This window comes from Mus caroli, chromosome 4, assembly GCF_900094665.2.
Source record: "Mus caroli chromosome 4, CAROLI_EIJ_v1.1, whole genome shotgun sequence".
In the NCBI taxonomy this organism is placed as follows: Eukaryota; Metazoa; Chordata; class Mammalia; order Rodentia; family Muridae; genus Mus; species Mus caroli.
In genome coordinates this window covers 27,190,035-27,211,146 of record NC_034573.1, presented here as the reverse complement: position 1 = coordinate 27,211,146, position 21,112 = coordinate 27,190,035, and the positions used below count along the sequence as shown (strand labels likewise).

At 42.1% G+C, this 21,112-nt stretch overlaps 1 protein-coding gene across 2 annotated transcripts in view; it reads right to left on the bottom strand.

Moving 5' to 3' along the window:
* Mdn1 (midasin AAA ATPase 1) overlaps positions 1-21,112 on the bottom strand; it is a 121,306-nt gene that overhangs the window by 33,823 nt on the left and 66,371 nt on the right. The window contains exons 46-68 of one of the 2 annotated variants that reach the window (XM_029476051.1): positions 20,063-20,271; positions 18,646-18,794; positions 17,947-18,158; positions 17,299-17,525; positions 15,880-15,993; positions 15,259-15,391; positions 14,276-14,391; positions 12,982-13,115; positions 11,364-11,521; positions 11,080-11,200; positions 10,665-10,875; positions 10,171-10,399; positions 9,809-9,929; positions 9,048-9,218; positions 8,151-8,365; positions 7,414-7,801; positions 6,675-6,784; positions 5,233-5,935; positions 2,533-2,694; positions 2,127-2,400; positions 1,338-1,573; positions 851-946; positions 225-319 (exon numbers count right to left, since the gene is read on the bottom strand). In XM_029476051.1, coding sequence (XP_029331911.1) covers positions 225-319; positions 851-946; positions 1,338-1,573; positions 2,127-2,400; positions 2,533-2,694; positions 5,233-5,935; positions 6,675-6,784; positions 7,414-7,801; positions 8,151-8,365; positions 9,048-9,218; positions 9,809-9,929; positions 10,171-10,399; positions 10,665-10,875; positions 11,080-11,200; positions 11,364-11,521; positions 12,982-13,115; positions 14,276-14,391; positions 15,259-15,391; positions 15,880-15,993; positions 17,299-17,525; positions 17,947-18,158; positions 18,646-18,794; positions 20,063-20,271 — 4,584 coding nt within the window. The remainder of the gene's footprint in view (positions 1-224; positions 320-850; positions 947-1,337; positions 1,574-2,126; positions 2,401-2,532; positions 2,695-5,232; positions 5,936-6,674; positions 6,785-7,413; positions 7,802-8,150; positions 8,366-9,047; positions 9,219-9,808; positions 9,930-10,170; positions 10,400-10,664; positions 10,876-11,079; positions 11,201-11,363; positions 11,522-12,981; positions 13,116-14,275; positions 14,392-15,258; positions 15,392-15,879; positions 15,994-17,298; positions 17,526-17,946; positions 18,159-18,645; positions 18,795-20,062; positions 20,272-21,112) is intronic. The other variant, XM_029476052.1, reaches the window with a different exon arrangement.

Sequence of the window (21,112 nt, the reverse complement as noted above, 5' to 3'; positions counted from 1 at the left end):
GACCATTAAAAAAAAAAAAAAAAAAAAAAGAAGCAGTGGAGGCATTTAGGTAAATCTATTTGAAATCAGTTTCACAACTGATTTGCTGCCTCAGAATGTCTAAACTATTTAATTCATACTGTAGAGCCTGTTTAGTGCTTACTTTCAACTCCACAGTTAAAGCACATGCTGTAGCTACCCTCTTACAGGGGCAGGCAGGCAGGCAGGACAGAGGGGGCACTTACTTCAGCTCCAGCTTACGCCACCGAATGATCATCTGACTGACTAGATCAAGATGTTTCCGGAGAGACAGTACTCGACTTGCATTCTCCTCCCAATCCTAAAGAAACAAAGACCCATTTGTCACTATCATCCAACCCCCAGTCACTTCCTCTCCCTCAGTAACATCTAGACTTTCCTTAAGAGAAGACTATTGGTCCCATAAGAACTTTATCAATGACAACAAATGGTTATGTGATACAATACCAGCAGAGCCAAAGTTAGAGGCAGGGAAAAAAAAGTGCAGAGTTTGTGACTGTCATATGATTCCTGCTGCTGGCAGGAATTCAGTCAAATTCAGTTGACTCCTTCCTGTTAAGTAGGAGGACAGACAGCAGACAACGTGGAGGTGTGTGGGCAGAGAGCATAGTGAGCTCCTGGGGTCCTGGTCACGAGGCCCCGCCCTCCAAGCAGTTCACTCTACCACCAGCAGCTCACTAGCACTGCCCGCACCCCACCTCAGAAAGACCAAGCAAGAATCTTAAAGCTGTCTTTAAACCAAATTGTACCTTTCTGTTATAATGAGGATATGGATAGAGAAGTCTTATCCACATGACAAGAACTAAACAAGGAAGAGCAAGAATCATCTTACCTGTGCCTTTGCTAGAAGGATCTCTAAGCCATTCAGGAATTTGGAGATGGGACTGGAAAGTGGGAAACCACAAATTCTGTCCATTACAACCAATAGCTTTAAAAAAAAAAAAAGTGGAGTGTTTCAGTAGAATTATCAGTGACTGACAGTATAGAGTCCTAACAAATAGTTTTACTCTAAACCACCTACAAACACCTGCGGAAGACAGTAGACAGCTTATGGGGTCGTAGGACCAGAGTGAGGAAACGTTCTGTAAGTTGCCTTATCCTGGAAATAGGACATTGTTCTGTATATTGAGTTAACATAAAATTTGCTAAAACTGGCATGTTCATCCTGCACGTGAGGAAAACCTCACTGGGTGAGAGGTAAGCCTTTGTTTCTATGTATAGATGTACAAGTCAACATGCCTGGAGACCGTCTGTGAGAACACCCTCTGAGAAAACATGCATCCTTGAGCAATTCCCTCCTTCCTAGTTGGCCACACTACCTGTTGAAGTACAGGGTGCTCTGGCCAGTCCTGGAGCAGCTGACTGACCGCTTCTGAGAAGCCTTGAAGCACAGGCTGGCACTGCCGTGCCTCTGCCACATTGGGGTGCTGGTAGAAATCATAGGGCCCGTCAGGCCTCATCATCAGGTCTGAGGTAGCTTCCCCACAGAGTGTGTTAGAGGAGAGTGTACAAGCCAACAGCTGACTTCCCAAGAGCTGGTCATTCAGCTCAGCTCCTGTGAACAAAATTGTAGTAAAATGGTGAACTCAGAAAAACCGTTTAACAGTAAGTTACAAAGAAACAATGAGCTAATTTTGACTAAAGCCGCTTTCCAATGGCGTAATTCATAAGACCATGTGGGAAACTTCATGCAACCAACTGGTATTAACCAGGTTCTATGAGTCTCAGAAGTGCTGAGTGTTTTAAAAGAAATATGAAGTTAGAGGCAAGGAACGTATCTTGGTGTGTGAGGCATGACGTTTGTACTCCTAGCACCATAAAAAAATAAAGGAACCCTCATCAACATCCCCCATGAACCTGTTAAGAAACATGAATAGGGAAAGTGGAAACAATTCAAGGAAAGGACCACAGACACCAAGTCTACATCCTTTCTCATAGGAAGCTAATGAAAATTTGCATTACTGCAGACCTTTTAATCAATTTCTTCAATTTTCAAGCTATGGAAATAGGAACTAAAAGAAATTGGGAATTTCGTTATTTTAATTGTTCCAGAATAGCAGTATCATCTCATTTTGACCTCCCCAGAGTATTATCGAGAACTTCCATACCCATCAGAGGGTAGAAGTGTGTCAGCAGAGATGCTCCAGTCTGATAGCAAGAAAGGAACAGGCTGAGGTAGTGCTTTGCTTCATGTGGTGGCACAGTCTGTTGGTACCACAGGGAGCGTGCAAAGCTGAGGCACAACTGCTGGTGGATCAGCATCACTGCTTGCATTGAACTCTGGGACAGCAGAGTTGGGTCTGGGGCTGCTTCCTCTTCTCTTCCATCTGAAACTTTCTTTTTCTCTTCTAGTGTTGGTTCCATCAAAATATCTGCAAAGTCCTAAACAGCAATAAGACAATTCATCTGGTTATAGTCAGTAGAAAATGAGGAGGAGAATGAACTATCAAAAGAACAGTGGCATTACGACTGAAACACCGAATGTCAACACAGCCACAGAGCTTATCTGGTTACCTTTTCATGCAGTGGGAACAGTTTCCTGAACTCCAGTTCCTCCTCCTCCTCCTCACTTAGGGCTGTCCTGCAGCTCCTGCTCCGGTATCTATACAGGCTATTCTCTTGCTCTGCCTTCTCTTGGGCTATCCGCTCCTGCTCATCCCACTCATTGATGATCTCCTGAAAAGTTATAGTGACAGAAAAAGGAAGCGTTCATAAGAACATAAGCAAGAGGCATCAATCTTAGCTTCTCACAAATATGAAAGTTCCATGGGCCCCCAAACAAAAGTCAACGAACTTAGAAATAAAATCCCATGTAGCAGAGGGCAAACGAGCTTTCTTTCAAGCTGTGGGTCTTCAGCAGTTTCCCGGCTGCTTTCTATATTGTTATAATTTCAAAGCTCTACAAGTCTGCTATAGCACAGCTAATCCTAGTGTCCTTTTTGTTCAAGGGAGTTGACCAACAGTGCATTTAGTGGGCACTTTGGCAAGCTAGCCTACCTAGAGTTCAACACTGAACTATGTTAGACACTTATTAAATAGCCTTAAATGGGCAAAAACTATAAATGACACTAGGCAGAGACAAGAGTAATCTAAATAGTGAGTTCCAGGACGGCTAGAGCTACACAGTGAAATCTTGTCTCCAACAACAACAAAAACGCAGTAAATGAAGGACACCAACACCCTAGCAAATGTGGTTTCCATTGCTGCTTGGTTTCCTTCCTTCCTTGGGTCTTTTTAATTAAAACTGAATATGTATGTATGTTCTGCCTGCTTGCCTGTGCACTGGGTGCACCTGGTGCCCAACAAGGCCTGGAAGATGGAGAAGGATCCCTGCAACTAGAGTTAAGAATGGCTGTAAGTCATCGCGTAGGTGCTAGCAATTAAAATCAGGTTCTTTGGAAGAGTGCTGTCCATCCCTGAGCCATCTTTCCTTTTTTTCCTTTTTCCCTTTTCCCTTCCTTCCTTCCTTCCTCCTTGCCAACAACTATTTTTATTTATTTATTTTTTCCCAAGTCAGGGTCTCTCTGTGTAGCCCTGGCTGTCCTGAACTCTCTCTGCAGACCAGGCTAGTCTTAACTCATAGAGATCCACCTGCCCCTGCCTTTCGAGTGCTGGGGTTAAGGCATGTGCCACCACTGCCCAGTGCTACCAAATATTTTTTATGATTGAAGAAATAGCATTTATCTTTAAAGAAAGGTATTTAAGTTAAATGTCTAAGAAGTAGGTTTAAACATTTATATTTGTAAAAGATTCAGTTCTGATGTGTTTTGCCTGTATTCATGTACATGTACCATGTGCATGCCTTGTGCCCTTGGGAGACCAAGAAAGGGCACTGGATCCCCTGGGACCAGAATGACAGGGATTGTGAGAGGCCAATGTGGGTTGTGAGAACCAAACCAAAGTCTTCTAAAGAACAGTTAAGCCATACCTGCAGTTCATTAACGTTTCAAAGATAGAGTAAAAACTTAATGGGATTTGAGCAAGGTCTCATGTACCCAGGTAAGCCAGCACTGGCTGAAGTCTGGAATGATCATGCTATTGGGATGACATGCCTGAATACAAGCATTCTGGTTTAGGAGGTGCTTAAAGAACCAAACTCAGGACCTATGGTGTCCTGGGTCAGTGTTCTGCCCACTAAACTATACTTCCAACATAGATTTAATCTTTGTTCTATAATCCTGGTCCTCTAGGTTACCCAAAGATGTAAGACTATTTGTTATGAGATACATTATGGGCTGGAGAGATTGCTCAGGAGTTAAGAGCAATGGCTGCTCTTCCATAGCTCCTGAGTTCAAGTCCCAGCAACCACATGATGGCTCACAACAACCTGCAATGGGATCCAACACCTTTCTCTGGTATGTCTGAAGATAGCTTACATGTACTCATATACATAGAATATATAAATCTAAAAAACAAAATAAAACAAAACCATATATTGAATAGAAAATGTATGGAAGAGAGACATTTTCCCCTTCAAAATAGTAAACAATATAAAATGTTAAGTAACTTAGTAGCATAAACATATAGTAGAAAATAAACAACAAAACACAGGACGAATACATAATACGGTAAGCAGGAATGACCACCAAATGCTATTAAGCTTGAATACTAAGCAGATGAACTCATTAGTGTCTTCCTGTGTGTCTTATAGCTCTAGCAATTTAAGGGCAATCAGGCTCCATAGACAGCCCAAAATTGACCCTGACCATCATATTCCTTTTGTTGCTGAGTTCTGAGTCACTAATGCTAGAATATTAGAACATTACGTTTTAGCAAGCTGTCCCTACAAAGAAAAAAAATATATCAGCAAACACGAGGCATATTATTTCAAAAGGAAAAAAATGCTTTTAATACACACTACAAAGGAGGGCCTATGTAATCTTTTAAAAGACTGAGGGGAGCTGGCCATGACGCTACGCTAGCTCACACCTGTAATCTCAGTATTTAAGATGGTAAGCCCAGGATAACTGTCATAAGTTTGAGGCCGGCCTGGGCTACATAATGCATGCTAGGGCAGCCAGAGATATAGCAAGACCCTGTCTCAAAAACACAACCAAACAGCAACAAAAAAGCATACCCCACCCCTACATACTTTGTGCTCAAAGGAAAGAAGAGACAGCATCAGACAAGTGAATATCCATTTTCCCAACCATACTCTACCACAGTAGCTCCCTCAGGAGAGAGGGCAGGCAGACGTCTTAGGGACTGGCTTACTTGACACAGATGTCTGAAGAGCAGAAGGGCCCTCTGGTCTAGCTCCCCTTTGCACAGCACATGAGAGCGCAGGTAAAGGAGAGCATTCATCAGCAACTGCTCCCGGGTAGGATAAGCTTGCTGGCTCTTGGCTTCTTCCTTTCTTGCTGCACGCTTGACCATCAGTTTCCCAAGACTTCGAAGAGCTTCCGCAGCGTTCACTGAGCACAAAGCATCTGCATGAGCATGGTAGGTAGGGAAGCTGGGGCCCACAGATGGGAAAGCTAGCACAGCCATGGCCAGGGCCCCCAGATTCTCTGCACAGAGCACACCGCTGTGGAGGGAGGCATGGACTTCAGATGCCACAAGCCTCATGCCATGCTGTAACTGCAAGATGGACGCCAGTAATGGGGCCACAGTGTCTGGATACAAGGCATACTCTTCTACTAGTCGCTTCCTAAACTGGTGATGCGACTGTTGCCAAGAGGCTTCCTCCTTCAGAAGGTTCTGGAGCACTTGAGCCGACTTTGGTCCATCTGTGTGGAGGGCCTGAAGCAGCCGCATGAGCAGGTCCTGGACAGCAGGGACCTTGGCGATGCTGGTGACATAGTGGTGGATCTCTTGCACCAAGGTCTCATAACTGGGTAGGTGGGGTCTGAAGGCCTGTTTTTTTGACAGGCTGTGAACTAAATTCTCCAGCTGACTGATCCTTTGGGGAAGTAACCTGAAGGCAAATTAACAACAGATAAATGCTGTTAGAAAAGCAGTGAATCCAGAAAAGAGAATGAAAAAAAAAAATATCTGCTAAGGAAAACTGTAGGGGTAACACTGCCAATGATAATGAATAGAATCATCTTAGAATATTCATGGATTACCACACTTGCTTGGTGAGTACTTTAAGTGCATCTTATCACACCCTTGGCTGTCCTGGAACTCAGTCTAGACCATGCTGGCCTAATATGCTGGCACACAGAGATCTGTTTATCTCTGACCTGCTAAGTGCTGGGATTAAGGGCACACACCACCACTGCCCAGCCTTTAATAGCATTAAAAACAAGATTCACTTTATTTTTAATTGTGTGTCTATATGTAGGTATGTACACTAACGTGAGGGTTCCTGCTGAGGCCAGAGGGATGGGGCATCAAGATACCCTGGAGCTAGTTAGAGCCTCCTGATATAAGTGATGCAGATCCAACTTAGCTCCTCTGCCAGAGTAGTACACATTTACAAAAACAAAAAAAAATCACCTTTTTAGTCCAACCTCCTGTTTCTTTTCCTTTTTTTTTTTTAAATATACATGTTTTGTGACCACAATGAAGGATCTGAGCTGTAACTGGTCATGTAGTTCTGAGATATACATCACTACCATACTAACATAATTATAGTACAACAGTCAATCTCACCGTCTTTTCTAAAAACAAGGGAGTTGGTTACCCCCCGCCCCCAAACTTTGCTGCTTTACTTGACGTGTGGATGAGAGTGGCTGGTAATTATGTCATCTTCCAGGTCTCTTCCGGTTTGTAGGTGGGACAGCAGGTTCCGGGTCTTCAGCTCACACTGAAGCTGGCATAACTATAAAAAGGAATGAAAGGTCTTCTGTAGGCCATGACCATGCAGATGAAGACAATGCTCTGAGTATGGATAGAGCAATAAGATGGACAGACTCTGAATGACCCCAAGACTTGGACCACTCAGTTCAGAGCTGTCAGTCAAAAGACATGACTTTCCTCATGCTGCTCAATTCCCAACTGTCTACCAACCACAGTGCAGCTTTCACCCTGCATCAGCTATGCATGTTCGAAGCAGAGTCCCATATTATCTGAATTACATTCACAATCTCTAGGGTATAGGGAGACGATTCCACTATTTCTGACAATGCCTACTTCCTCCCTGCTAAATTGAGTCAGAAATCTTAAAGGAAATGCAGTCTTTTTAAGACTCATGAGAGGCTGGGTGTGGTGACGCTCCCATTTAATACAGTACTCAGGAGGCAGAGGCAATTGGATCTCTGTAAGTTCAAGGCTAGCCTGGTCTACAAGGTGAGTTCTGGGACACACAGAGAAACCATGTCTAAAATAAACAAAACAACCACACAAAACAGTCCTCCAAAACAAGACTCAAAAGGCCTCTCAGCCTCACAGGGAACACAGGAGTAAACTACAACCAAACTCAGCAAGCCAGGAAGGAGCTCCGGCTCTTACCTCCTCCTGGGCATATTTGAGTTTATATGCCTTCTTCACTGCAGGGTCAAAGCGGGCCCGAGGAAGCCAAGTCTGAATCTGGAGTAAGCCAAGGCTCACCCAGAGCCTCCCACGACGGGCTGCTTCAGGAAGGTTCTGCTTACCCTCCCCTTCACCAATAAAGTAGTGCAAAGAGGTGAGCAGAAGGCAGAGCAGTTCTTTGGGAAGCGCCTCTTGACCACCTATATTCCCCATAGTCTGGTCCACATGGTGGAAGGCCTGCCTGTTCCCAAGCAGCACATGCTCACAGTTCTGCATGTACTCCTGCCGCTGGGCTGCGGGAAGAAGCTCCGTGAGACTTAGCAGGTACCGGCACAGGACCAGCCCCTGGAGCCGAGAATCTGTGCGTCTGTGGGGACATGATACAGCATTTACAAAGCAATAGTGAATCAAACAACCTCCTTGAATACATACTATAAAGTCTAGAAATAATAACCATAGACGGTTGAGGCGAATTTCTCACGTAATCTTGTACAACTTTCTGTGTATTACCCGTTGGCTCAAATATTCTTAAAATACAGGAATTGAACTCACAGTAGCCTACTATGGATTGCTAAGCAAGCTGATCTATAAAAAACTCCCCCCACCTTCACTCGCCAGAATCAGCTATCTGCCTTAGAAGTAAATTCTGAATGAGCCCTTGCTACACATGATGGAAAGTAGACAACAGCATTAGACTACTCCAAGGAGAGAAATACCTGAATTCAGCTACTGAGGGCACAGCCATGTTGGTCCACAGCAATGAACTGATGTCCTGGAGCTGCTGGGCTCTCTCAACCCACTCTCCCAGAGTGACATGTGAGGAAGACAGGAGGGGCAGGCCACTCACATCCCAGTAGCTTGCTCTACTGCTGTTTGTTAGCACACCAAAGCAGCACTTGGAGAACACAGCTCTGCAGAGGCTGCCAGGACCCTGAGCAACAAGAGAACCACCTGACTCAGAGATGAAAGCAGACAAGAAAGCAGAGATGACAGGAGACAAGAGACAAATAAGAGGGAAGCACAGAACGGTCAAGCTGTCTTCCTTGGACTCCAATGTAAGATACAGGAGTGAGAAAACTCAGTATGTCCTAACTAGAAAGTAAACAGGGATGGAGAGAGCGCTCAGAGTCTGCACGGTGACCTCCAGGCCAGCCAAGGTTATATAGTGAAACCCCATCTTCAAAAACCAAAAGACTAGAAAAGAAAACACTTAAATAAACTCTCCAGTGCTGAACTAAAAGAAGAGTAAGCTGTACAGATTTCATGCCATACTTACAAAGAAAGAAGAGTTCTTAGAAATATAAGTAAAGTCAAGGATGCATCCATTCTGCATGCACACTTCTTTGTAGTTTGAGTATTTTTTGATTAGGAGTGAAATAGAGACTTTGGTGTCTTATGACATTTGTTGCACAGGCAGGCACTTCCATACACAACAAAACTAAGTGTCTTTTTAAAGAAAACTTTTGTGCCTTTAACTCAGTATTACACAAATCATTCATGCTTTGGACAGTATGCTTAATATTCCCACAAAACACAAAGTCCCACAATCACCTTTGTAAGCCAACTGATGGACAGAAAGAACAGGTACTTGTATGATTTTTATGCCGACAAACCTTCAGTGTGGAGTCCCAGCGGGACCTGGGCACTTCCTGCTGCTGGATATTAGGCAGAGGGCTCCATGCCAGCCAACACTCTGGAGCTGTGGTGACTGGACTGCTCCATGAAGACCCAAATGTAGAGGTAAATAACTCCGACCACAAACAAGAAACTTCTTGAGCAGACAACTAGAGTTTAAGAATTAGGTAAAAGAATATTTCAAAAAGTTTCGATCAAGCAAAGTTATCAAGTCTGCCATCTAATACCCTACAATACCCAATAGTGGTTATAGGTGCTAATCCTAAACTGCCTATTTTCAACACCCCTTAATTATCTTGTTGAAGTTATGTAGGCTGTTTACAGTTTTATAAACTGAGATGTTTTGTAAGTTTGTACAGAAATTAAAATAACTCACACAATTGTGAAATCAGCAAAAGAAATACACAAAACAAGACCCCCACTAAATTTAAGGTTGTTCTAATGGAATTATATTAACCACATTTTACCATAATTCATATTAAACACGGGAGTAACGAAAAGATGATATTTTTAGCCAAATGGGAATGAACTTTTAAGCAGTCAATACTTCTATATCCTTTACTGGAAACCAAATGGATAATTCTGTGGTAAGTGTTATATAAAACCTTTAATAACTGCAGAAGTTGAAAACCCAAGTTCACAATGTGGAACTCTGAAAGTCCGTACAAGGTCCAGCAGAAATCTAAGACAGAGACAACCAAGAAGGAGGTTTATTTCCCTCCTGACTTTGAATTTTTACCTTGTCAATATGCAGTAAAGACCAAAGACTCCAAAGTTTCTGAGGTGCAATTGGTGTGTGCTTAAGACAAAACGTGATGTGATGACTTATCTCCTCATCCATCTGTTGATGTTTGCTTGACCTATTGCAACAATAATCAAGGAGAGGATGGAGCAAGAGGCATCAACAACTACTGAAGGACTCCCTTTAGAGAGGGAAACACCTCACGGACTCCAAAGCAATCAAAGGAAAAGACTGGTCTTACCAAAATGGCAATGACTTCCCCGTACCTCAGCAACCACTCCTCAACACTCATTATCCACACGATAGCACAACAAGACAGTCTGTCCCCCTCAAGAGAACAACGGTGGAAAAGCACTTACCTTCTCAGACAAGCCTGCGCTATAAAGTCAGCTGTCACTCTGTACTGCCACAGCATAGCCAGGTACTCGGTCGCAGGCCACAGCTGAACTCGCCTGGTGAGGTGGACTAAAGAGCTGAGGTCTGGCTGGGATGGGGAGGAAGCGTCATGTGCTTTCTCCAGAAAATCACGTGAAAGTCCTCTGCTTTTCAGTTCTGAACACTGAGTGCTCACAAGATTCTTCAATTCATCTTCAATTCCAATCAAAAAGACATGTATTAGAACAATGTAGTCTAAGTCCAAGGTCTAGATTCCCAACATCTGGCAGCAAGGCTGTACTTGTTATCAACCCAAGTTCATCAGCTGGCTGTTGGAGTTTCCCCAAGTTCAATCATATTAACTTCTACACATCTAATGCTGTAGCTGACTAATACTTGTGAAGTTGAGTCCTAAGGGCAAACTTTTTGAGTGGCAGGAAAGAAGACACTCAGCAAACCAAATACCAGAAAATATTACCTAAATTGACATCTTCCAGAATGTTGGCTCTGAGGATCAATCCCCAGGCCTGTAGGAGACTTTTCTTCAAATTCCATTCAGAAGCAACCACTTGGAGACGATTAATGTCTTCTTGCCACCCACATTCCCCAAAGACAGGCAGCTGTTCTCCGATAGCAAGGGCTCTGTTAAGGGCCTGTAGCTGTAGAAAACAGTCCACTACCAGCTTGTCCTAAAATAAAACCAAAGAGAGCAGACTTTGAGTTGAAAGATAGTTCTTTTCAGTAGCCTAGTTGCTTTGGTAGACTTTAAGTTAATAAAGTGAATACAAGGTAGCACTTTCTTAAGAAATAAAGGGTTAGCTTTGAAGCAAAACTACTTGAGCTTTCAGGTTCAGGAGAAACCCAGGGTTCACTGAACAGGTCTCTAGGTGTACCTTAAAAGGGAATGGTCGTCCGAGGAATGCCTGCAGCTTCTTTACACCAGCAAAGCTGTCAGCAGGGCTGCCCAGACAACTGTGGATGTGCTCGGAGACTGTCTGCAACTCTTTATAGTATCTTCAAAGAAAACAAGGGGAAATGCTGGGTACTAAAGAGAAGTCTACACCTTTGTATATTAATGTATTTAGGAAAGCCAAAGAAGTACACCAAGCAAGAGGAAATCGTTTTCAATTCAAAGTTCTTTTATCTTTTAACATTACTGCTTGAAATGGGGTCTTACTTGTTTTCCTGATTCACCAGGAGTTGGGGGATCTGATGGATCAAATGTTTCGAAACCCAGTGCCAGTGGAGGGCAAGTAAAGCCAGACCTGAAGCATCTACTGTCACTGTATCAGCCACAGTCCAAAACCGGTCGCGCCACTGCACAGAACCTAAGATCTTAAAACAAAATAAACCATGACTACTGTCTGTAAAGGATATTCAACATGTTGGGCATGGTCCTGCAAACCTGTAATCTTAGCACTTGAGAGAGCAGGAGGATTTTGAGTGAGTTCAAGGCCAACCTGGGCTACAAAGTGAAACCTTATCTCAAAAACCAAAGACAATCCACTACCAGTTTGACCTGAAATAAAACCCATGAGAGCCTAACGTAAATAGCATAAATCTAAACTGGAATATTTATAGGCAGACAAAGTAAAGGTGCTTCAGTCTATCCAAACCCCTGTCAGGGTTATGGAGAGCCACCAGAACATTCCTGATTTAAGTAGTATTACTTCCTTTCCAACCTCCTGGATTGTAGGGCCAGGTGCCCTTCACAAGACTAACAGCAGACATGAGCAGACACGAGACAAGCCTTTGTCTTTGAAGCTATTGCTTAGAGCAATTAGTTACAGTCGTTCTTCTCACCAACTTCAATCTGGAAAAAATGGCTTTTATTAAAAACTATCATTCATGTTAACAGACTATATTTGATATTATGTGTGTCAGTTCCTAAATGGTCCTTAATATTGTCAGAATACAACCATACAAACAAAACCTTTCTATTGTTTTTGATAACCTTTGTGGGAAAGGGGTTCTATATGGCTAAAAAGTTTTACTAGATTTATAAGAATAAACTGGAATTGAAATGGTATTGAACACATATGTAAAAATGATATATAAGAAACTTGGGCAAATTAGAATATAACTGTAAAACCTGAATGCACACTAAGAGACAAAGAGATAAATTGTAGAACATTGCTAGAAGAGAGTATTACTCGGCCATAAAAATGAACAAAGTACTAATACATGAAACCACACAGGTGTAAGTTGTGTTAGTTCCAATGGGAATGGTCCCACAGGCACATATATTTGAATTTTCCGTCTCCAGCTGGGGGAGGGAACATTCAAATATATTTAGGAGGGAGTAGGTGTAGCCTTGTTGGAGGAACTGGGGGTGGGCTTTGAGGTTTCAAACACCCAAGCCAGGCCCAGTCTCATTCTTTCTACCTCCTACTTAATGGCTAAGATATAAACTTTCAACTATTGCTGCACTACCATGCCTGCTGCCATGCTTTTGACTATGATGGCCGTGGAATTAACCCTCAGGAACTGTAAGAAGCCCCCTATTAAATGCTATCTTTTAAAAGTTGCTTTGGTCATCCTGTCTGTCACAGTACTAGAACAACAACTAAGACACATCTCTAAATTAACCAATCAGACCAGAGATCTATAATGTACATTTCCATTCAATGGCTACATGATTATAGGTAGGGTAAGGAGAGGAAAGAAACATAAAAGGACACAAGGAAACTTTTAGGGATGAGAATAAGTATCTTACTGACTGCTACATTGGTTTTACAAGCATATGCATGTTGAAATGTACTCTAAAAACGCTGAAGGTCAAAGCATTGCCTCACCTTATTGATGTGGGCATCTGGAACCACCCCTTGGGGAGACTGTACCCAGAACAGGATTAGGCCATCAATCAATTCAAAAAAAGCTGCAAGATTGGCCACAATTTCATGGGGCGGGCTATGATAGATCTCTGGATCTTAGAGAGATATAACAATTAAATAAAACAATTACATTCCATTAGAGTTAATCTTTAAAACATTCGCAAAATAAATTATAATCTAGTTTATAATTTCATCTCTAGTATAAAGGTTTATTAGAAAGCTCAAAATCAAAAGCGTATTTTGTATGTATTATAAAATTTTGCAGATAAGGTGTAATACCTATAGATGTAAATAATGTCCTAGTGGAAAATGCAAGCTATAAAGCAAAGTTACGTGTTTTATACCTGTATTTAAACACAAACACCTGAGGCTGGAGAGATGGGCAGCAGTTAAGAGCACTTGCTGTTTTTTTCAGAGGACCTAGCAGCCACATGGCAGTTGATACCAAGGGACCTGATGCTTTCTTCCTCCAAGAACATTAGGAATGTATGTGATAGACATGCATATATGCAAGCAAAAACCTATGCATGTATAAATATATGTACATATACATAGCTTTAAAAAAAAACTTAACCAAACAGGAACACTGGACCAGAGCACATGTATTTGGATGGTATCTTAGGGTGTCTATTGCTGAGATAAAATACCAGGACGGAAAGCAACAGTTATATGGCTTAAAATACTCAGCTCACATTCCATCTCAGACTTGCTCTGGTGGGGCATTTTCTCAATTTCGGTTTCCTTTTAAATGAATCCAGTTTGTATTTCATTGATAAAAATTAGCTTTTAAAACATTTATTCTGTCGTATAGTTTTGATTTTTTTTTTCCTAAATGGCATATGTCTTTGGTTTACAATATGTAAGGAATAGAGAACTGCTGACCCCCATACAGCCAACATGCTTCTGGACATATACTCTCTGAGCTAAGCAACCTGGTTGTGAACTGCCAGTTCTGCTACTTGCTAAATATGTGGTCTTGAACTTCTCTGCTCCTAGCATATGAGAACCTATTTAACTTTCGAGGGTTATTGTGAGGATACAGAAACAGCATTTAGCTGAGCACCTGGCATAGTGTTCAGTACATCAATATTGAGTATATTTCCTATCAGGTCAACAAATGAAAGGGAATCGTTGAAAAGCAGCAGCTGCTGAGTATGTCTCCTAACTCTTGCAACAGCATAACCAGACTACAAAAGAGAAAATGAGCCGGGCGTGGTGGCGCACGCCTTTAAAAAAAAAGAGAAAATGTTTTTACCTTTGTGAAATTCAAAAGACATCCTCAAAACACTGCTTCTCAACTTTTTACTACCAACAGATACCAAATTTGCTTCAGTGAAAATCCTCTTTTCCCGGTCAAGATAAATAAATGTCCTACAATGAGATCCAAAACATAGTTTCTTATTGATTAACAGGACTTCTTTTGAAGTTGTTTTTTTGGGGGGTGGAGGGTGGGGGCACAGTAACACTGCAACCAAACTCGAACAGTGAGCACACTAGGTAACTATCCTCTCACTGAGCCATAACCGCAGTAAAGAAATACTTGGAACTCAGAAACATTAATCCCTACACCTAGCCCATTTCTCTTCTGCCTCTGCAAATTCTGGATTGGAGCGTAGAGTGCAAAGAGTGGTCGGTAGCCATGGGCATTAGGAAGATGAATGAGTAGGTCCCACTGCATTGTTCTGCCGTAATCTGACAGTAACCTGAGCTCTGCATAGAGGCTGTCACTGCATCAGTGAGCATAAAGCATAATGGTCCTTAGAGCACTAGGACATATTCGTACTCATGGGCTCATTTGATGAAAATCCATCAAAATAATGTGCTCACTACTAGCACATCTTCAAGTAATACATACTGTATTTAGACTATACATTTGTTTAAGCAATATTACACGAATGACCAATTATTGGTTAAAAACAAAACAGAACCAAAATGTTGCCTGGCAAAAAGAAAAATGAAATAAAAAATGAGGGAAAATGTATTAGACTATTTACAGGCGTGTTTACTTAAGTTCCAAGAGTCACATCTGTGTGCCTTATCTGAGGAAGAAAACTAAAGAAGACACATGTGAGAGGGTGAGAAGATAATGGGAGGGTACTGGGACGCACTGGCAGAAACACAACTGTCCAACACTAATGCTGAGTGAATACGATGACCTAATGTTGGTTAAAGCCCATGTGACCTTTATTTGACATATAATGGAAAAGGCCATTAGAGAAAGCATCTAGAGCCACCTACTTGTTTGCAACTGATTCTAAGAGAGCAAAGAGCTGTTTAGCCTGGTCTGACTGTGGATCAAAGTCTAGTGAATTTCTAATGATGTCCAAAGCTTGCATATTCCACCGAGGGTCCAAGGGGATCACAAAGTCATCTAGTTTAAAGAAAAAGAAAAGAATTATATAATTAACATGCCTGGCTTAGCAAGCCTAAGTTGAGTTTTTTGCTATTTCCTGTCAGTGTGAACATGTGATTCATTTGAACATGAGCTTTCAAATGAATTAAACAATTGTCAAAAGAAGAAACACCAAAAGCTAACTCTTATCATTAAGGTTTTGTATTATCTAAATGATCCTGTTTACTTTCCCTTCGAGTGAAATATTTTATGCTGAAAACTCTTCTAATTATCAGTAAACAAAAGAATCTTCAAAATAGAAGACATAGAAATCTTAATTTTTGTCCTTTTCTACCAGTCACTCTCTAAGAGCTGAGTAGTCTTTTCTTTTTCTTCAGCTGGCAGATGATGACCAGTTTGAAGACCAGTTTCATCTGCCCATATTACATCTTTTGAAAGCTGGGATGACAGTGGGAGCTGTGACCTTCTCCCCTAAAGTGTTAAGAGAAGAAACCAGCAGGTAATACCTGTTATATTTGTCTGTAATATTTTCAAGACATTACTGACTCCAGCTGAGAGAGAAGTTGAATAAAACTTCCTAAGAGCAGTGGCACTGGCTTCCAGATGAACCCGCACTGACTCTGTAAAAGGAGAGGCATTGTTAAGGTCCAAGGCCGTGCTGTCCAAATGAACGTTCTGCAATGGTAGAACAGTCATGAGAGTGACTGACCTGGGACTAGGTAAGCAAAGCACTGGAGTTTACAGATACTTAATTCCCAAGACTTTATGTTCTGTTTATCCATGTTACTATCTCTGGCTAGTGGCAATCATTGAAAACAATGTAGAGAAACACATCACAAATTCCCTTGTCCCAGACAAGAGACAAGGATGCTGCAGTGGCTTAACTATAAGTTCTCAGGAAGCACAACAGTTCCTATATATTCAGTTACTAAGATTGACTATTGTTTTTGTTTTTCAAGATAGGGTTTTCCTGTTTACCCCTGGCTATTCTGGAACTCTCTTTGTAGATCACAATGGCCCCAAACTCACAGAGATCTGCCTGGCTCCACCTCCCAAGTGCTCGGAATAAAGGTGTGTACCACTACCACCTGGGTTGACATTTTTTCATTTTTAAATGGTTAAGTGTACACAGAAAGATGTCAAGACAATCCTGAGTACTCAGAACCATCAAACTCCTTTGGGATGGATCTCTATGTGTCTGGAATTTACCAATTAGGTTGTCCAACAAGCCCCAAGCCGCCTCCTGCCTCCTGCCTCCTTGTGGTTGGCATTAAAAGTAATTCTGGAGCTCCCACTTCTGTTTACAAGACATATGAATCACCCATCACCAACAAGTTCCATATTCTATGATTTACAACGTAGGCATTTTCACTACTACTTTTGTTTTCCTCCTTTGAATAAATAGCAAATTAAGCACAGGCTTGGGGCTAAACACAGTGGTAGAAGCCTTTAATCTTAGCACCAGGCAGGCAGAGGCTGGTAGACCTTTGTGAGTTCTAGGCCAGCCAGAGCTACATAGTGAGACCCTGTCTAATACAAACAAAAAACAAATTAGAATCTTAAGATCCTTAAGGGTAAATGAATTTACCAAAAACAACACTATTCTCAGAAAAATTAACAAAGCTAAATAACAAAGCTAAAAAGTAACATGATCGGGGGTGGGGTTAAAAAAAAAAAAATGATGCAGTACTTTTTCCTTCTGAACTGAACATGTCCCTGAAATATTGAGGCATTCCTCTTGATACATAACGGGCAAATATTACCCTAATTTAATAGCTATCTAAACGACGTAGTCTTACACATTTTTTTGCTTTTTCTGAGCAATACTTTCAACAGTGTAGTCACAGACTAACATGTCTGCCGAGATTCTTGAACAAGGAAAACATATGTAACCCCTTCTTACCCGTACAAGCATTGCTACTTACCAAGCCCCTGCGGTAAGTTCTTGGCTAGATGACAAAGCCACTTAACTCTGAGCATCCAATCCTGATTGGTTGCTCTTTCTATGAGCAATTTAACAGCCGTGGCTAAAACCTCTGGTTCATCGACCCAGCAAGTATCCACTTCCACCGAATTGAACGTCAGGTCCTCAGGGCTACAAGTCTGCATAATATTCTCTAAGTCTTGTAAAGTAAGAGGCTGACTCCTGGAACTCATAGAACAAGAAAAGTTAGAACAGTCTTTTACATGACATTTAAAAAAAAAAAAGGTGATTGGTTTATAAATCCCATATAAAGAAATGAAAAGTCAAAGACAAAAGACACCTAACCCTGTACTTAGGGATGGGGTGAAGCTAATAGAAGTATGCCCAGCATGGCAAAGGCCTGAATTCTAGACCTAGCTTGTGCCTATACATTCTGATTGCTTTCTGTGAGCACATAACAGGCTCATCAGTCTAGAAGAATCTACTTCTGCAGAGGACTTCTAAATACACACAACCGAAGAAAACAAACAGTAAAAATATGATGGCTAGACAATTAAGTGGCTACAAATGCTGGGAGGGCTACACTGTGCTCACTATTTTCAGCAAAACCAAAATGTATACAAGAGAACACACTGAAGATTCCACTGACCTTATCCAGCTGCTGGTCTTCAGGCTCATCCTGTTGAGGCAGTATGCTAGGACCTGCCCTTCACTCCGGACAACCGAGAGTCGTGAGTCTTCTGTTGCAAAGAGAGCTGAAGGCACAGAATCTGGCCACAGCCCTGTAGCAAGAATGGAGCGTCCCCAAGTTTCCCTAGCTTGCAGAGATGCAGTATGACTTTCCAGCAAAGCCTGCACAAGCTGTAAAATGTGAAGCACAGAGTCAAGGGCACTGACAAAGAACAGCCATCAAAATCACCAACAGACAAATGTTTGAGGGAATCTAGGGCTCACATAGCTACTTGTAAACACTTCTTAGACACACTCTACAATGGTTTTGTTAATGTTTCAGGAAAAGAATATTTACATTTAAATTAATTCCAGAAAAGTACCTAGATACAAGATCTTTTTTGTTTTTNTTTTTTTTTTTTTGAGACAGGGTTTCTCTGTATAGCCCTGGCTGTCCTGGAACTCACTCTGTAGACCAGGCTGGCCTTGAACTCAGAAATCTGCCTGCCTCTGCCTCCCGAGTGCTGGGATTAAAGGCGTGCGCCACCAACGCCCGGCGATACCAGATCTTTAACTGGAATAAAATAGCAGTCAACTCTCTTAAAGTTGCTATCCAGAAAAGTAATTTCCTCTACCTCAGTGTTACAAGTTGGACAGTGGTATGAAACATTCACAGTACCTTCTGGTTTGCTGCTGAATGCTGAGAGCAGACATATACTTCCCAGCATGCTTCAAAAAAGGCTTTGTGTAAGCTCAGACCTCTCTGCAGGTACTGAACAATGAGTATGGCTGCGTGGCTGAGAGTGGAGACAGATGATGCTGGAGAACCTATAAACACAAAACATTGTCACATATGAACAACAGTTTTTTTCAAAACCTTTGATAAAAAACTGAGAGATATCAGGCTGGAGAGACAGCTTTGCAGTTAAGAGTACTTCCAAAAGGGCCTGGGTTCAAAGCCCAGAACCCACATGGTGGTTCCGGGGAATCTGACACCCTAACACAGAAATATATGGAGACAGAACACTAATGTATTTAAGGAAAACATTTAAACAACAAAACCCCAAAGAATCCAAATATGCTCTGATAAATATGCCTTTATATTAATCTTGTGTACACTGAGTCCTAACCTTGTATTGTTTTCCATCTAGGGTCTCCTGAGGAGGCAGAACAGATGTCTAAGAGCGTTAATGCCCTCTGCCCACCCACCTTCCCCCATATTCCCTGGCCTCCTGTGGCGCATCTGAGAAGTTGCTCACAGGCGTCACATCTATCTGTAACCTCAAGCTGACATACACCAAGGAGGGTAAAGAGTATGACCTAGAATGGACCGGGGGACGGGGGGACGGGACCACAGGTCTACTGTGAAGTCACAATGTCATTAACTAATTCTGACATAGTATCAACTCACTAAGGCTCATCTAGGACGGGAGCACATGCATGCACAACAGACAAGCAGAACTGCACCCAGCACATAGCAGTTATTCAGTAAATAGTATTTCATTTACCACCACTCATCCTTTTAACATAAGGAAAAGAAATGACAAAAATTAGAGCTGCTTCAAGTCAAAGCTTCTACCTTATTTCTCCTTCATGAGGGCAAATGGTGACCCAGGAGATATGAGGGCAAAGCTCTTGAATCTCAAAGATAAATCAGAAGTACTCAGCAAATGGTCCCTGCTGCAGGAGCATATATACATTATTATCTTAATTAGGTGTGTGTGTGTGTACATATGCATCTGTACTTCAAATGTGGGTGTCCAAGTAGCCAGAAGAGAGCGTCAGATTCCCTGGAGCTGAAACGGTGAGCCCATTGACAGGGGTGCTGAGAATCAGATACCAATCTTTGGAAGAGCAAGTGCCTGTAACTAGTGAGTCACCTCATAGTTCCTTCCCTATGGAGCTTCACACACTGCTCCACTTCTCTCAGCTGAGGAGCACGCCATTCTTGAGGTATCTGAATGTTACATTTTCAGCAAGTTTTCCTGATCAATTTATTTCAATGTACACCAAATGAGAGCACTCCAAGACTACACAGAACAACATGAGTTGCTACAGGAACAAAACTGCAGAGGCCCAGAAATCAAGACCCTCACCTCTCACAAGGCTCTGGATCTCTGTGTGCAGAGCCAAGAGGATGTTACACACACTGTCCCCCACCAATCCAAGGCTGTGCAGCAGAACTTTTAAATCCAGGTTATCTTGGATGCTCCCATCGTCTTCTCCTGAAATGTAGATTTCAAGTCCACGGTTCCTCATAGCTCGGGAAATTTCTCCATGAATGGGATCCATGGAGAGAAAAAGCCTAATAAAGAGGAAATTATTAAGGAAATTGACAAGAGAGAGAAATCAAATCCCAGAGTAACCAATGGCCTCTGGTACCAATTGTTATGGGCAAATTACACATGCCTCACCTACAGGGGACTCCATGGAAGAAGCTAACTTCCTATCACTGTGTGATGCCTGTACCTCGTTTTTACTGTATGCCAGTACCAGTCAGTTTCTCTAAACCTACTTTTGCTTTTAAAGACTTGTTTTTATCTACATGTATGTATGTGAGTCTGTTATGCACCTGTATGTGAGTGCTTACAGAGGGTGTCAGATTCCCTCAAGTTAGAGTTTAGATAGTTATGAGGTGCCCAACATGTGTTGGTAACCAAAGTCCAGACTTCTGCAGGAGCTGTGGCCACTGAGCCATTTCTCCACCCTCATATACTGGCTTTCTTAAGGAGCTATGGTGAGAATTTACAAAGTCTTGCTTTCCGATACTGCCAGCTCAGGCCAAGCTTATTTATTATTCTGATCTATCTACAGGAAGGAGAGCAGTAGACTAGACTTGGTGAGGTTTTGTACTTCTGTGATAAAGCAGCATGAGGTATTATGTCAGCTTACAGGTCCACATCACAGCCCATCATCTAAGCAAGGCAGGAAGGAACTGAAGCCAGCCCGGAATCTAGAGGCAGGAGTTATTGCACAGGCATGGTGGACTGCAGCTTACTGGCTTGTTTCAGCCTGCTTATTTATAGTATCCAGGACCACCCGACCAGGAGTAGCAAGACCCAGAGTTGAACCCTCCCACATCAATCAATCAATCAATCAATCAATCAATCAATCAATCAAGAAAATACACTACCAACTTGTTCATA